The sequence below is a fragment of the Chelonia mydas genome, chromosome 18 (genome assembly GCF_015237465.2).
Source record: "Chelonia mydas isolate rCheMyd1 chromosome 18, rCheMyd1.pri.v2, whole genome shotgun sequence".
NCBI classification, from domain to species: domain Eukaryota; kingdom Metazoa; phylum Chordata; order Testudines; family Cheloniidae; genus Chelonia; species Chelonia mydas.
The window spans coordinates 19,988,006-20,002,965 of NC_051258.2; the positions used below are offsets into that span (position 1 = coordinate 19,988,006).

At 42.0% G+C, this 14,960-nt stretch overlaps 2 protein-coding genes across 2 annotated transcripts; one reads left to right on the top strand and one right to left on the bottom strand.

Annotated features, from left to right (window-relative positions):
* Nucleotides 1-37: 37 nt before the first annotated feature.
* On the top strand, nt 38-6,374 carry DFFB (DNA fragmentation factor subunit beta). The gene is made up of 7 exons (XM_037881226.2): nt 38-172; nt 797-923; nt 1,944-2,132; nt 2,888-2,967; nt 3,175-3,345; nt 4,757-4,857; nt 5,418-6,374. The coding sequence occupies exons 1-7, from the start codon at nt 59-61 to the stop codon at nt 5,635-5,637; spliced, it is 1,002 nt and encodes a 333-aa protein (XP_037737154.1). The 5' UTR covers nt 38-58; the 3' UTR covers nt 5,638-6,374.
* On the bottom strand, nt 2,650-13,566 carry C18H1orf174 (chromosome 18 C1orf174 homolog). Its single transcript, XM_037881227.2, has 4 exons — nt 13,312-13,566; nt 12,022-12,135; nt 9,660-10,169; nt 2,650-8,623 (listed from the first exon to the last, which is right to left on the bottom strand). The coding sequence occupies exons 1-4, from the start codon at nt 13,324-13,326 to the stop codon at nt 8,519-8,521; spliced, it is 744 nt and encodes a 247-aa protein (XP_037737155.1). The 5' UTR covers nt 13,327-13,566; the 3' UTR covers nt 2,650-8,518.
* Between the last annotated feature and the right edge of the window lie 1,394 nt (nt 13,567-14,960).

Genomic DNA, 14,960 nt, shown 5'->3' on the forward strand with positions numbered 1-14,960 from the left:
GCGCTAGGGCCCGGGAGCGGCTGATGCCAGAGGCTCGGGCCCCGCTCTCGGCCGGGCCATGGCCCCGCGGCCCAAGGCCTTCAAGATCCGCAGCCTGCGCGGCCCCCAGAAGTACGGGGTGGCGGGGCGGAGCCTGCCGGAGCTGCTGCGCAAGGCGGGCAAGCTGCTGCAGGTGCTGCCTGAGCCCGCCGCCCCGGGGGCCTAGGCGAGCCCCGGCGAGCCCGGCTGCAGGCAGCCCCAGGGCTCGGCCGGGGCCGGTGCGGGGAGCTCGGGCTGGCACCGCGCCGTCGCTCGCCTGGGGCGGGGCCCAAGGCGCTGTCAGTACAGCCTCCTCCCAAGGGCCCCGCGCCCCCCCCCCGCAGTACAGCGGCGGGGGCCCGCCCCCCGCCGGGCATCTCGGGGCGTCGGTGGGTGCCCCAGAGCTGGGGCACCCGAGCGACCCCGGCAGACTGGCGCGTCCGAGCGTGGGGAGTAAGGGGCGCATCGCCCTCAGAGCAGGGGGGCTGTCTTCCCGGATACCCCCCCCCCCACTACTCCGCTTTTCGGGAGCGGACGATCATGGGGCCACTGCACCTTCAGCCCGTCCCAGAGTCCAGGGAGGGCAGCTCTGGAGCAGACCCCGGCTCTGGCAGAGGCACCTCTGGGTGCTCCAGGAATCTGTCTTTTTGCATCTTCGCTGATGTGACATTATTTATTTTAACAGATTTCACTTGTAAAGTTTTCTGTGGGTCCATTTGCAGAGTACCTTCATTAAAGTGCAACTGTGTGTCCGTGTGTGTTTTCTTTTTGTGAACAGCTTCCTTTTCCCGACTGCCGGCTCTGTTTGTATGAGGATGGGACAGAACTGACTGAAGGTTACTTCCACAGCATTCCAGACAATACAGACCTTGTACTGCTAGCCCCAGGGGAGACCTGGCAGGGTTGTAAGTGAGAAAAATTTATCCGTTTATCTTGCAGCTTAAACAGTTTCACATTTCGAAACCCCAAAAGGGAAGGAGTCGGAACTTGGGATTTTATCTCCATCTTCACAACTGTTGCTCAAGGTGACCTTGTAAAGGCCTCCTTGTGCCTCAGTTTACCAGTCTGCAAAAAGGAATATGATACCATACTAAAACTTCATTACAACATTCTACTATGCATTTACGAGTCTGAACTACTAAAACTGAAGCTAATCTACAGTGGTCATCTTAAAAATACCTGTGAATGCATTATCATTGGGTTTTTGTTCACGCCCTTATTTTAAAAATGTGTGCAATGGGCCGCCCACTTTTTAGTGATGTGTTACTATATTACTAAGAAAAAAGAAAAGGAGTATTTGTGGCACCTTCGAGACTAACAAATTTATTTGAGCATAAGCTTTCGTGAGCTCACGAAAGCTTATGCTCAGATAAATTTGTTAGTCTCGAAGGTGCCACAAGTACTCCTTTTCTTTTTGCGAATACAGACTAACACGGCTGCTACTCTGAAACCTATATTACTAAGGTAAAAGTAAACTGGAAGAAATTTCCCTCATTTTTCAGAGTTGGTCACTTGGGTGGAGAAAAGCCTGGTAGGTTTTTGAACAGGCACAGAATAAAAGTAAAGATGCCTTTACTCACTCTGAGTGGAATCTTACTCCCCAAGTAGTCATGTTGAAGTCAATGGGGCTACTCTGAGCAAGGTGCTGTTCATCATGAATAAGGTGATGGGAAGTTGGCCTGAAGGGAAACCCTTTGCTCCCACATTTCTGATGAAACACTAGAAAGTCAATACTGCGGGTTTGGATTTACTTTTAATTAAGATATAAATGTTGGCAAGTAGCATAATACTCTTTTAAAATGTTTTTTATTCAGTCCCAGAGAAACTTTTTATGGAACACACCAAAACCCCAGCTGAAAGCACAGTTCAGACTACATAAGTTTTCCTAGCACTAGTTTGTTTTTTTTCTTCACTTAAAACTACAGTTGTCAGTGACATAGATCACTTCCTAAATACATTTTACGCACAAAAAGATGACATTGTTGAGGCTGCACAAAAGCTGCTATCAGATGAGCAGGCTCCCAAGAGACAGAAGCTTCTAGTGGATCTCATTCAAAACCTAAGTGAAAACATTTTGGCGGAAAGCAGAGAGGAAGACAGAAAGTGGTTTGAAGGTAAGTTCTGTATCAGTATAGCAGTTAAATCTCTCAGCAGAGTGATAGATGAGATAGTTTAAAACCATTTCCATCTTTAATTTCTGTGATTTGATCACAACACATGGTCTAGGTCTTCAACTCCTCTATGCTTTATCAAATCTAATTCTAAAATGACCCAAGTGAAGAGGATCCTGCCATTTGCCTAGGAACATTATTGTACAGTTCAGTAGATCTGTCAGATATTCCTCTTACTTGCCTCCCATTTCTTCTACATATACAGTCTCTGGGAAACTCTTTAGTATTTAGATGTTTTTGATGTATATTCCTCTTTGTTTAGATATCTATTCCCTTTAGATGTCACTCAGTTAAGCTATATCTATTTGGCTCTTTTAATATCTCCTTTTAAACCCATCCATCTGGTACCCTAATCATTGTGATGTTCCTTTCTAAATACCCTTCAGTTTGTCATCTTTCTGATACAGAAGTGCCTGGAACTAAACATTGTATTCCAGGTATGGGCCATCAAGGAGTACCGTTAAGAGCAATGATTGGTATATGATTTATTAAGTGCAAACAATGTACTGAACCCTATGTAAAGCCAAAATAGTAAGGCATTCTTGGTATCCAGAGTGCTTACACTATGAACAGGGAAGCGAAGCAAATAAACAATCATACTCACTTCATTTCATAAAGAAAAGGAGCTAGAGATCCAGCCAAGTAAAACAACAGCTTGAGATTTTTTATACAAGTCATAAAATATTTATGTCTTTTAGGTATGGAGTCTCGCTTTAAGAATAAATCAAGTTATATGAGATACAGTTGTGAAAGCAGAATACGAAGTTATATGAAAGAGGTAAAAATTGCTGTTTTGAATGTAGCTTGGTTTCAAGCTGTTATTAAAAATAAATCTTTACATTAGACCTGAACAGCTGAATTTTTTTCCATAAACAGCCATGGAACTAGTTTTACATTTAAATCTATTGGATTTATTAAGTAGATTCAGGGTGCAGTAGGCACTGTCTGAGCTAGGAATGACATAGTGCTTTTTATTTTCTTAAAGGTTAGCAGTTATACTTCAGCTGTTCATCCAGCAGCACAAGCAGAATATAAAAGAATAACTGACTTTATGTTGGATAAACTGAAGTCTGTTAAATATAATGGCTGTTACTTTGACAGAAGAGAGGAGGCGGCGGTCCGCCTCTGCACTACTGAGGGATGGTTCTCCTGTCAAGTAAGAAACTATTTCGAAGACAAATAAGTGTGTGTAAGGTATATTTTATGTGCTATGCTTATGAAAATAAATTGTAATGGGAGTTATGCATTTAAAGGCAGAATAAGCCTCTGGGCACTGCAAACTATTAAACTGAAGAGAAATAATTTACCTACCTACAGTGACTGAAGGACGCTGCCAGCATAATTTGTTCTCAGATAAAATTCTTTGGTGTTTTTACTAAATTTAAACAAGACTTAAGACCAACAAGTGTTTTGTTTTTTGGAGTGATATTTTAAACATTGCAGCACTGAGAGTGAAACTGACTAATTACTTTGAGCATCCAACTTTTGAGAAGCAAAGTGTGGCATATTACCTCTTTTATTAATCAAGGGTGTGGGTAACATAACTAACTGATTTACAACATTTTTAAGTTGACAGCATCCCTTTGCTGATTGTCATACTGCTGAACAAATTCAAGCCTTACTAGGGGAGGCAGGGCTTTCCAGGATTCTGTATTTTATTTAAGTAAAATGTCTGATTTAGGCTGACATTTCAGTTAGGCTTTCAGCAGGACATGGTGCCAACGGTTGTGTAAACAATCACCCAGCTTTAAAAGAGGACTTGTTTCTTGCCCTTTATAAGCTAAAAATTGGATTTCACATCTGGCTCTCCTGAACCACTGATCTACAAATTGTTGTAAAACAGCAGCGGTATCAGGGGCTTCAGTACTAGCTTTCCAATCATTGTTAAAAGTTCCACCATGCTAAGAGCTGCCTCCCATTCACCTCTTACATAGGCACACATTTCACAGTCATTTCTTAGCCAGAGTTCTCTGCTGCAGCAAGTGCTGGCATGCTGTACAGCAGTGGTGGGCAACCTGCAGCCCATCAGGGTAATCCGCTGGTGGGCCGCAAGACAGTGTTTACATTGACCGTCCTTAGGCATGGCCCCCCATGGCTCCCAGTGGTCACGGTTCACTGTTCTCAGCCAATGAAAGCTGTGGGAAGCGGCGCGGGCTGCAGGGACGTGCTGCCTGCCGCTTCCCACAGCTCCTATTGGCCGGGAACGGCAAATTGTGGTCACTGGGAGCTGTGGGCGGCTGTGCCTAAGGACAGTCAATGTAAACACGGTCTTGCAGTCCACCAGTGGATTACCCTGATAGGCTGCAGGTTGCCCACCACTGCTCTACAGTGATGGAATTTGAGGAAAGAGATAATTACTTAGATACCCAATTAAATACAAGCATAAGTTAGCTTACTGATATTGATTGCTTATTTATGCAGGGAAAACTACTAAAATTTTATCCTGTGTTTCCAAAGGCAGCCTTTGTCAGTGGATGGCCTTGATTCTTCCCATATCTTTTCCTGTGCAACAAGCTGAATACATTTTGCTGGGTGGATACTATCCCGCTGCCTTTATCTTTTTACAGGGTCCTTTTGACAGGGATTACTGCCTGTGTAAACATTCCATCAATCCCTACAGTAACAGGGAGAGCAGAATCCTCTTCAGTACGTGGAATCTCGATCATATGTACGTATAAAACATTAAACCAAACATACCTGTTACACACTGTCCACCTTCAGCATTAAACAAGATACCAACCCAGTTTGTTTTCATCTTATGGGGAAGTCTGATGGTTAGTCTGCTCATTTTCTCCTAAATCCACTGAGATGGAAGGTACTCAGATATTGCAGAAATGGGTGACAAGATAGAAATCTACAATACATATTACATTCTAGTACATTCATTGTTAGCTGCTCTTCCCTTACCCCAACTTCTCTGTGTATTAAAAACATCTCCCACTAGGCTCCTCAGGTGACTAGTCTTTCATTTCTGCCCCTGCCCAAAGCTGTTATGTAATTAGAAATTACATAGGATTCTAGGGTCCACATTACTCATGCTAAGCTCCTTTCTTTAGAATTTAAAAAAACTACCATCACCACACACATCCTAATATCAATGCAGAAAAGTCTTACACATGACTGAAAGGTTAGCTCCCATCCTTCCTATAGGGAATACATACATGGTTTGTTAAAAGGAAGTTTGTTACGGTCAATAATGGGAAATGCTTCCCTCATTTTATATTGCAGAATAGAGAAGAAACGAACTATTGTACCAACACTGGCAGAAGCTGTCAAAGAACAAGATGGAAGGGAAGTGGCCTGGGAATACTTCTATCAGTTGCTATTTACTCTGGAAAATTTAAAACTAGTGCATATTGCTTGCCATAAGAAAGCCAGCCATAATCTCACCTGTGACAAAACTAAAATATACAGAAAAAGAAAGCGAATGCAGAAGGTCTCAAAGTGACTTCCCTGAAGGTGGCTTTTTGCTGTGGTTTTCTAAACTATATGAAAGGACACCATTTATAATATTTCTGAAATTCTTAGTGAAAGAACATCATAGATTGATCTCTTCTTGCTAAATTCCCTAATATAGATGTGGCTGCAATCAAACCTCATTCAAACATTTGTCATTCCACCTTTCATACAGTTGGTTTCTGAGGCCCCAGCTCATTTTCTGTGAGGTAGTTAAGTTGTTCTACAGAGCTTACAGCTGGGCAAACAATCCGTGTACCTTAGATTTACCAAAGGCTACCACACAGTTAGTGGCAGAGCTACTCCCAGTTCTGTGTCCCTGTGATCTCTGCTCTAATCTACTAATGACTCCCATTTTTAACCTATTATTTTACGTACATATTTTCTAAAGAAACTATCAGTGGTGCTAGATTCTGTCTTTTTTCTTGGTTCATATTCCTCTTTTTTTTTAAAAAACATCTTCCAACTTCCTCGGCTGCTTGACTTTTCTTGCAGTGTTGTGCAGTACTACATATGAAGGATATTATAGGAAAAGGTATTGTATGTTCAATATCTTTGATAATTGTCTGTTCATCAGCTGTGCTCCCCTCTACCTCTTAATTATGTAGTAAAATGTGAATGATTTTTTTTAAAAAAGGCCATCTGAAATCAACTGAATTCTCAGGAACTATGTTAATGTAAAACTTCAATGTATTTTTATATATTTGTTTAATAAAGATCTTTCAGGCATCTTTTGCCTCATACATAAGTATAAAGGAGAGACAAGGTGTGTACAAGCAACTAGTGCAAAATCAAATGAACTAAGACCCACTTCTGATAGAGTGAAGTATAAATTGGTCAGGCTAGAATAATGTCTTTTGGCACAGAGTTGTGTTTTTACATTTGGTGAAACACTGGTCACAACATGCCTGTGTGTTTTTTCCATGGACTTGCTTCTCTCTCTTTTCCACCACAAACACTACTCCAAGTAGCATTAGGTTATTAGTAAAAAAGTACCATCTTATTGTTCAAAGTGGGGAAGTTTTACTATATTAAAAAAAGTGAGTAACAAACTCAGAAAATAAGCATTCAGCATTGCTGCTATACAATGAGCGGGTGCATTTTTAAAGCAGGGCTATGGCAGACCCAATAGTTACCTGTCCCTGTTAATTTTTAAACATATACTTCTTTATACAATCAAAACAATTGAATAGTAATCTGTAACTGTTTTAATACCAGTAAATAAGAAATCTACACATTCGCTCCAGGATATTTTTGGAGATGTAATAACAAATGAAGATCCTGTTCTTGCCCTGCTGACAAATATAATGTGGTCTATACAGTATGTTCCCTAAATAATTTAACATCACCCTTCAAGATTCTATTCAAAATAAATGTTATTCCACCTGAATAGACACTTATGAGGGACAGTGGTTCACAAATAAATCCCCAAAAGCTTGAAGGACAAAAGCTATAGGGATTACAGCAAGATTTAGTTAAAAATCGTAACTACACTATTTAAAAAAAGTTGAATGCCTGTATATTAGAAAAGAGGAAAAGCAGTAAGACATTGCTGACAGCAATATCATATCAGAAGTGAAAATAAGTGAATGAACATATATACAATTCATTCAGCTTTTATGTGGATGCTTAACAGGCAATAGCTGTAGAAATGAATATTTATGTAAGCCATCTGCTGAGATGTTTCCTACTTTTCTAGAAATATAGAGAGCAAGTACTTAAACGTTTCAAAAGTAAAGATCTAGAAGCGTATTGCCTAATAACCACTGCCAGTGAAGTGTTACCAATGTTAGATGAACTAACAATTTTCATGAAGTCATTTGAAGCTGCTCATTTTCCAAAACCACTACAACCTGGGAAAATCAGGCAGACCAACCTTATTCTGTACTTCCAACACCCATTCATCTAGTAATAAACTGTTGAAGAAAGCTCAGAGATTAGTTTTTATTCCTTCTTGAGCATCAACAGATTTACTGAGTTCCCATAAATAAGAGCTGTGTAAACCAACTCAAGAAAACAGTAAGGTTACATAGGTATAAATGAGGGCAATATTTATCCTGCAGTATTTTTACTGCTGGTAATATATGTGAAAGAAAGAAAACCCAGCTTATACCTCAGATGGTAGGTGGAGTTCATTGAACAGAGAGTAAAGCTCTCATACTTGTTTGTAAAATAAGCACATCTGGTCATCTAGAGACAAAACAGAACCCACACTAACATTTGTACAGGGCCAGTTTTCCCCAACAGAACCACAATTTAAAGGTTTGTAAGTTGAATTGATTAGTTTCAGAAGTAAACAAATGGTATAACACTAAACATAAGAAATACAGGATGGACTCCCTCTTAGGTATTGGGTACCAGCAGCTTACTTACTAGGCACCTATGAAGAACACAAACATGTGTTAGTCACATTTTGCTTTTAAGGTTTTTCTTCTTTTTAAGAAGATCACTGTTAGCCCACAGCAACCTATCTGTGTTGTATGTGCTCAAATTTACATAATGCTCTTGTTAGCTGTTCCTCTTCACAACAAAGAGATAAAGTAAAATTGCTTAGTTTATTAAAGCAACAAGTCCTTTAATTCTGTTAAATTGGTAAATCAGTAGCTGTGGCTTCTAAATCCTACAGACTTCATACTTCCACATTCACTAGTAAAGGCACTCGCTCTCTTCCACACCCAGCTTCGGGGTTTTGTCTAGGATTCCTAGAGAAATAGACAGTTTCTCTAGGAAAGGCACTTGCAGAAAGATGTCATGCCAGTGAAATGTGATGGGTAGGGCAGCTAATTATAATAGGATCACTAATTATTTCAACAGACTTATAGAAAAAGAGAGAATTTAACAACTATAAAAGTTATGTTTTTTGCATTCTGTGCTTAAAGTGCATCATCGTCATCATCGTCTTCCTTTGCAATGAAGTGCAGTTTTCTAAATTCTCGCCTGCTCATTGTGGTGCACGTGACTGCAGCTGCTGGGAGGTCCTTTAAGAAAGAGAATTTATTAACAAAAGCCAGCTGCTGTAGCAACTAAACAGCCCTCCCATACAGACATTTCACATTACTTTACACAGGTTCCTCAACTGGTATATGCTAGACATTAACATATACTCTACTGCAGCTGACTGTGTTCACATACATCTTAAGTAAAAGCAGAAGCAGTCTGAGGTGAGCCTACTCAAACTGCTCATTTTTTGCTCTTAACATCTGCCTTAGTGTGTGGTTCTTGCTTTCTTTTTTTAATACTTGGGGGGAAAAAATTGGGCTAAGTGCTCTACAAACAAATCCGCACATTACCCCTGTATGATGGTTAAGTATTCCTCATTAAACACCTGGGGAAAAAGATTATGTCTTGTCCAAAATTACAATGTGTCAGTGGTGGATATGGGAATAGAACTCAAAATCCTGTCCCATACTCAATCCATTAGTTCAGCTGGTGGAAAATTTCTGTTCTGTGGGAAAATTCTCAAAAATCCTGATTCAGAAACATTCTTTTGCTTAGGTAAAAATGTTTAGTTTTGGTTGTTATATTAGAATATGAAATATGGTCTTATATTTAATATTATTAAAATATAGTAAGTCAAAAATTTGACCCTATTGAAATGAAACATTTTACCTTATCAAAACAAAATGATAAAGCTGAAAAAACATTTAGACATTTTCCTTTCAAAATCAAAAGTTCCTGCAAAATGTTTCAATTTAGATTAAACCGCCCCCCCTCCCCCTTAAAAAAAAAACAAAACAAACATCAAACTGTTCAGCTGAAAGATTTTCAGCCGGCTGTACCCAATAGCTCAGGATGCTTTGAGCAGGGGTTGGACTAGATGACCTCCTGAAGTCCCTTCCAACTCTGATATTCTATGATTCTATGTTTGTCTAACAGATTGTCAATATTGGTCAAATTTGCGTGAAGTTTTGGCATCACTAACATTCTTTGGACGTATAGACTAGAAGCTAGAAAGTTCATAAGAGCAAAATTAACAAACAAAAAAAAAACACTTCAGAGTTTTATTCTTCTTACCTGCATGAACTCAATGTTTCCAAAGAATCGATCCACTGGCATTGGCTGGTTACTGTCCTCATCTAAGAAAGCACTATTATCCAATTGTATTGGTTTCTTCTGGAGATCTACGGTCTCCAGCCCAGACTCATCTGAAAACGCAGTTCCACAGCTGCTCTCCTCTTCCACATTTGGGATATGGTTTGGCAGAAAAGTTTCACCTTCCTCTTTCTTTGGTGGGCAGCTATTTCCCTTCAGTGCAGATGGTTTTATGGAAATATCATCATCATTCCCCTCTCTCTCTTCATTAATCTTTGGTGCACTTTTGATTTTACTCTGTAAAGGCTTCATATTGGGGTCAACCGAGTCTCCCAAGAGTTGAGTCTCATCAGATGTTTCCGTTGGTTCTTTCAGACGGCGAACACTTCCATTTCCAGATACAAGTTCTTGTAACTGCAGTTTCACTAGACTGTTTTTTTCACATTTTAGCCTCTTTGAAGGGCGTCTGTCAGTTGCTTTGTGTGACGAAGCCTATCACAAAGAAAGAAGATATAAGGTCTAGTTCAAACAAACTTCATTAGACAACATTAGTGGCAGGCTTGATATGGAGCTTAACAGCTTAATGAAGTGAACACTGGGTGTTCTTTAAGGGGCTGCCGTTTGATCTAAAGCTATATGCTTAAGTAAAGTTGATTTTATGATAAACAGTGGGTTTAAAATTTGACGCAATTACATTTCACAAAATTACAATCAATCAATCACCATTTGGAATCCTCTTCCCATGGAAAACACAGAACTAACGTAGCATGTGGATAATCACCCATCATATTTTTCACAATATTCTTCTTGATAATTACCATAACAGAACGAACAACTTTATACACCTTATTTTATGAGATTGCTATATAGGAATTCACAAGACAGTACATACACACATGGTTTACCACAGTGCACTTTATGCTGTGAACAACAAATCCAGAAAACTGACTCCACAATGTATAAACTTGTTCCCTTGTGTTTTTTTTCATAGCCATATAATCAAATAATGTAAATATAGTGAATCTGAAAAAGTTTTCTTCAACCAATTCTCAAGCTAAATCGATCACACTGGTGGCTCATTTTGTAGCTGTTTATAATTAGATGCAAAAAACCCTTCGTTGCTGTGTTTAAACAGATTTTAAACCTCAGAAGAACTGTGGTTCCCACAGCAGCCATAAGTAGGCCACATTGCACATATATTAAAGTTAAAACCCTAGACAGAAAGTAAGGGATAATGATTGCTGGGGAGGACACATTATTTCTTAGTAATTAGTGACTTGCTGAAGAAATGGAGTCATTAACCTCACCAGCCATTGACTGACCAGAAAATGCCTTAACTATTCATTATTGCCATTATCAACCATGAAACTGTAAGTTTAAGGAAAAATAAATTACCACTTTATAAACTCAAGATAAAACTACATATTACTATAGAGTACTTTTTTTTTTTTTTTTTTTTTTTTTAAAACAGAACAGGTTAACTGCCAGTACAGTAGTCAACAGGAAGACAGGATTTCACTTCCAGTGTGTTCCTCTATAGTATGCTGTTGTTCCTTAGAACCATTTCCAAGGTTTTATGATACAAAACTTGGACAATTCAACCTCAGTATAGACATAATATGCAAAAAAACCTTGTTTTTAGAGTGAAAAGGAAAAGGTGCCAGTGCATTTATTTGCATGTACGCACTACTGGTTGCATGTTTAGAAAACACATGCCACTGCCACCCTGATATTCTGAAGTAACAACCTGAGGAATCAGAATTAGTTATATGTGATCTGGCGTACCTCAAATTACTGACACATCCATATTAACAAGCAGAAATGAATGTTCCATATGTCAATATATTAAATGTTCATCGCTATGTTTATTTATATAGCTAATACAAGGCATGTATGTTATGCATGTTTATTTCCATCTCCCTTGCTCTCTGGATAATCATGTGTAAATTAACTAAAGTTTAGCTGTAGCCACGTCAGTCCCAGGATGTTGGGGAGACAAGGTGGGTGAGGTAATATCTTTTATAGGACCAATTTCTGTTGAATGGTTCCTTAGCATTTAACTGTGACACTCTAGGGTACCTTTCCCAGACCTGAAGAAGAGCTCTGTGTGGCTCAAAAGCTAGTCCCTCTCACTAACAGAAGTTGGTCCAATAAAAGATATTATTACAGAGACAAAGTGGGTGAAGTAACTAAAAACATTTTGCACAACATATAATTTTCATGGCCTTACTAAAAGTCAAAACATCCCCTATATCATATTCCAAAATGAACAGCTCAGTGCAAAATAAAGTTACTTAACATTCTTAAAACATTTCAGAAAGTGAAAGTCACAGGTTTTTCCTACCAGACACACTGTTTTTGTGGATTTGCAAAGATCAACCTCTTGATGAGATGAAGACTGGGTTGCTGCGTTGTTTCCAGCCTTCGGCCGTTCTGAAGATGGCACTCCATCTGCAAGCTAAACCAGATGCAATTTTACAATGCAGAAGGGATGTGGGGGTTTTGTTAAATCTTTAGCAGTAGAAGCATCCATTCGAGCAACAAGGACTCTCCGAAAGTATCACGGTGTGCACCCAAACGATCTGACCCAGATCCCACAGGAACGCAGGGCAGACCGCTGAGGCAGAATCCTCTCTCCATTTAGGTAAGGCAGGAGGTTCGCCTCCTTATCACCTGGGAGAAGTCCGCACCCGAACTTGGAAGTGGTTAGGGTTAGCAAGAGAGATCGGGACAGGAACAAGACGGCTTTAACCTCTGTCCAGCACCCCCCCACAGCTGCTCCCACCAGGGCAGGGTGTGGGGACGCTGTGGGTGGGCAAAGGGCGCGGTGGAGGGGGGTTGTGCAGGCTGGGGGCAGTCTGGGGGGGTAAAGGGCGTGGTGGGGGACAGTCTGGGGGGGGGGTAAAGGGCGCACGGGGGCGCTATTTGGGGGCAGTCTGGGGGGTAAAGGGAGCACGGGGGGACGCTGGTTGGGGGCAGTCTGGGGGGGGTAAAGGGCGTGGTGGGGGGCAGTCGGGAGGGGGTAAAGGGCACACGCGAGGGCACAGGTTGGGGCAGTTGGGGGGTAAAGGGCGCACGGGGGGCACTATTTGGGGGCATTCTGAGGTAAAGGGCGCACGGGGGGGACGCTGGTTGGGGCAGTCGGGGGGGGTAAAGGGCGCACGGGGGGCGTTATTTGGGGGCATTCTGAGGTAAAGGGCGCACGGGGGGGCACTGGTTGGGGCAGTCGGGGGGGTAAAGGGCGCACGGGGGGGACGCTGGTTGGAGCAGTCGGGGGGGTAAAGGGCGCACGGGGGGGCACTGGGTGGGGCAGTTGGGGGGTTAAGGGCGCACGGGGGGCGCTATTTGGGGGAATTCTGAGGTAAAGGGCGCACGGGGGGGACGCTGGTTGGGGCAGTCGGGGGGGTAAAGGGCGCACGGGGGGCGTTATTTGGGGGCATTCTGAGGTAAAGGGCGCACGGGGGGGCGCTCGTTGGGGGCAGTCTGGGGGGATAAAGGGCGCACGGGGGGGGGGCTGTTGGAGGGTAAAGGGGGCTGGAGAGAGGAGGGGCGCGGCGCTTTGACCGTGTAGCCCCCACCCCAGGGGAGCGTGACTGGCCCGGCCAGAGCAGCTCCGGGCTCGGGCTCTCCTCACCTTTCGGGTCCTCATAAGACGCCCAGGAGGGGGCGGCTCTGGCCGGGCGCCGCCAGCTCCAGCTGCCTTCCCCGCCCCAGCCGGCGCCGCGCCGCTTCCGGGACGAGCTCGGACGTCGCCCGCCGCCGTGCGCACGACACTACGCCACGCACGCAGCGGCCGCCATCTTTGTGATGGGCGTTCTGACCGTCGCGAGCCGGGGGGGGGAAGGCGCGGGAAGACAGACAAAGAACAGGCGCCATCTTTGTGAAGGGCGCAGCCGCCCCCCCCCGGTGGTTGTGAAGAAAAGCTTGAAAACGTGACCCTTAAAAAAGCTCAAAGTCCAGAAAGCAAAAAGAACCCCACATTTATTGTTCTAGAAAAAGTCATGATTTTAAACTAATCTCATGATTTCCAGGGCCGCACTCATGATGTTTGAATGCCTGATATTGTAATATTATAGCTAATGTTTCAGATCTCTGGGATGAGGGCAATAGGGGTGTATGTGAGGGAAAGTCACTTCATTTACTATGACATCCTTTCAGCTTCGTCTTGCTCTGACCTTTGCTTTCTCAGAAAAATGGCACACCTGCAGAGCCCTGGCTCTCAAATGTCCCTCATCACAAGGGAACATCACTCATTTTAGTGTTAAAGTTACTTATACCCCTCTCCACCATTGTGACAGACTTTTATTATGGACAATTATTTTACATGAGAAATAAAGAGTCTGGAAACTGTTGCTATCAAAAGACTGATTACACAACACGATGGAATCCTGCCGGGTTTGAAATTGCCTGAATTAATAATTTTGGTGTGTTCCCCATTTTGGGTCTGTGTCATGTTTGTTCCACATTTGGGCCTTGGCATGGAGAGTTTGGAGGAGATGGAGGAAGGAACACATGCATCTTGAATTCATTCCTTCACTGTTCTCTCCTTTAACTTTCCGTACATTTATGATCTTTTCTGTAATGGTTGTTTTTGTCAAAAAATATTATGGGAATCACACATAATTCCCTTTCTGAAAGGAGGGAGAACAAAGGAGACCCATTCCCCTCACCAAAAGTTTGCAAACAAACAAAAAAGTTATATTTTGGGAGATAATTCAGGGCATAAAAAGAGTTTTAAAGTGGATATAATAGTAAAGGGGCAAAATTCTCCTCTGCATGCTGGGTCTCTAGTGCACATTTTGAATGTGGAATAGCAATTGATGCTAATTATGGGTAGAACATTCACTGGAGGCTGGCTGTGCAGCTGGGAGTAGAGAATTTTGCCCACAGACAGGACTATGTTAAAATCACCTTTTTATAAAAATGAAGAATCTTGCTTCAAGTTGCTCCCCAATGGGCTGACGTTTGGAAAAACACAATTTTTGCCTTATCGCTCTATCAGTTATAAACATTGCAGATCCTTTTCCTTCCCACTGCATCTCCTTTCTGTAACTGTAGTTTGATTTATAATATGTGCAGTTAGGGACTTATTCAGATTTGCTTCTCAGTTCATTTGTGCAACCCACAGGGAACAAAGTATGTTAGTAACTCAAATCTGTGTTTAACGTCAAGGACTCCAGTGACACCACTGATAATAGATGCACTTATGTGAAGCAAGGAATGAGACACCTGCATTTAAATATGTAGTTATTTTTTTAATAAGGATTATTTAGTATTTTATCA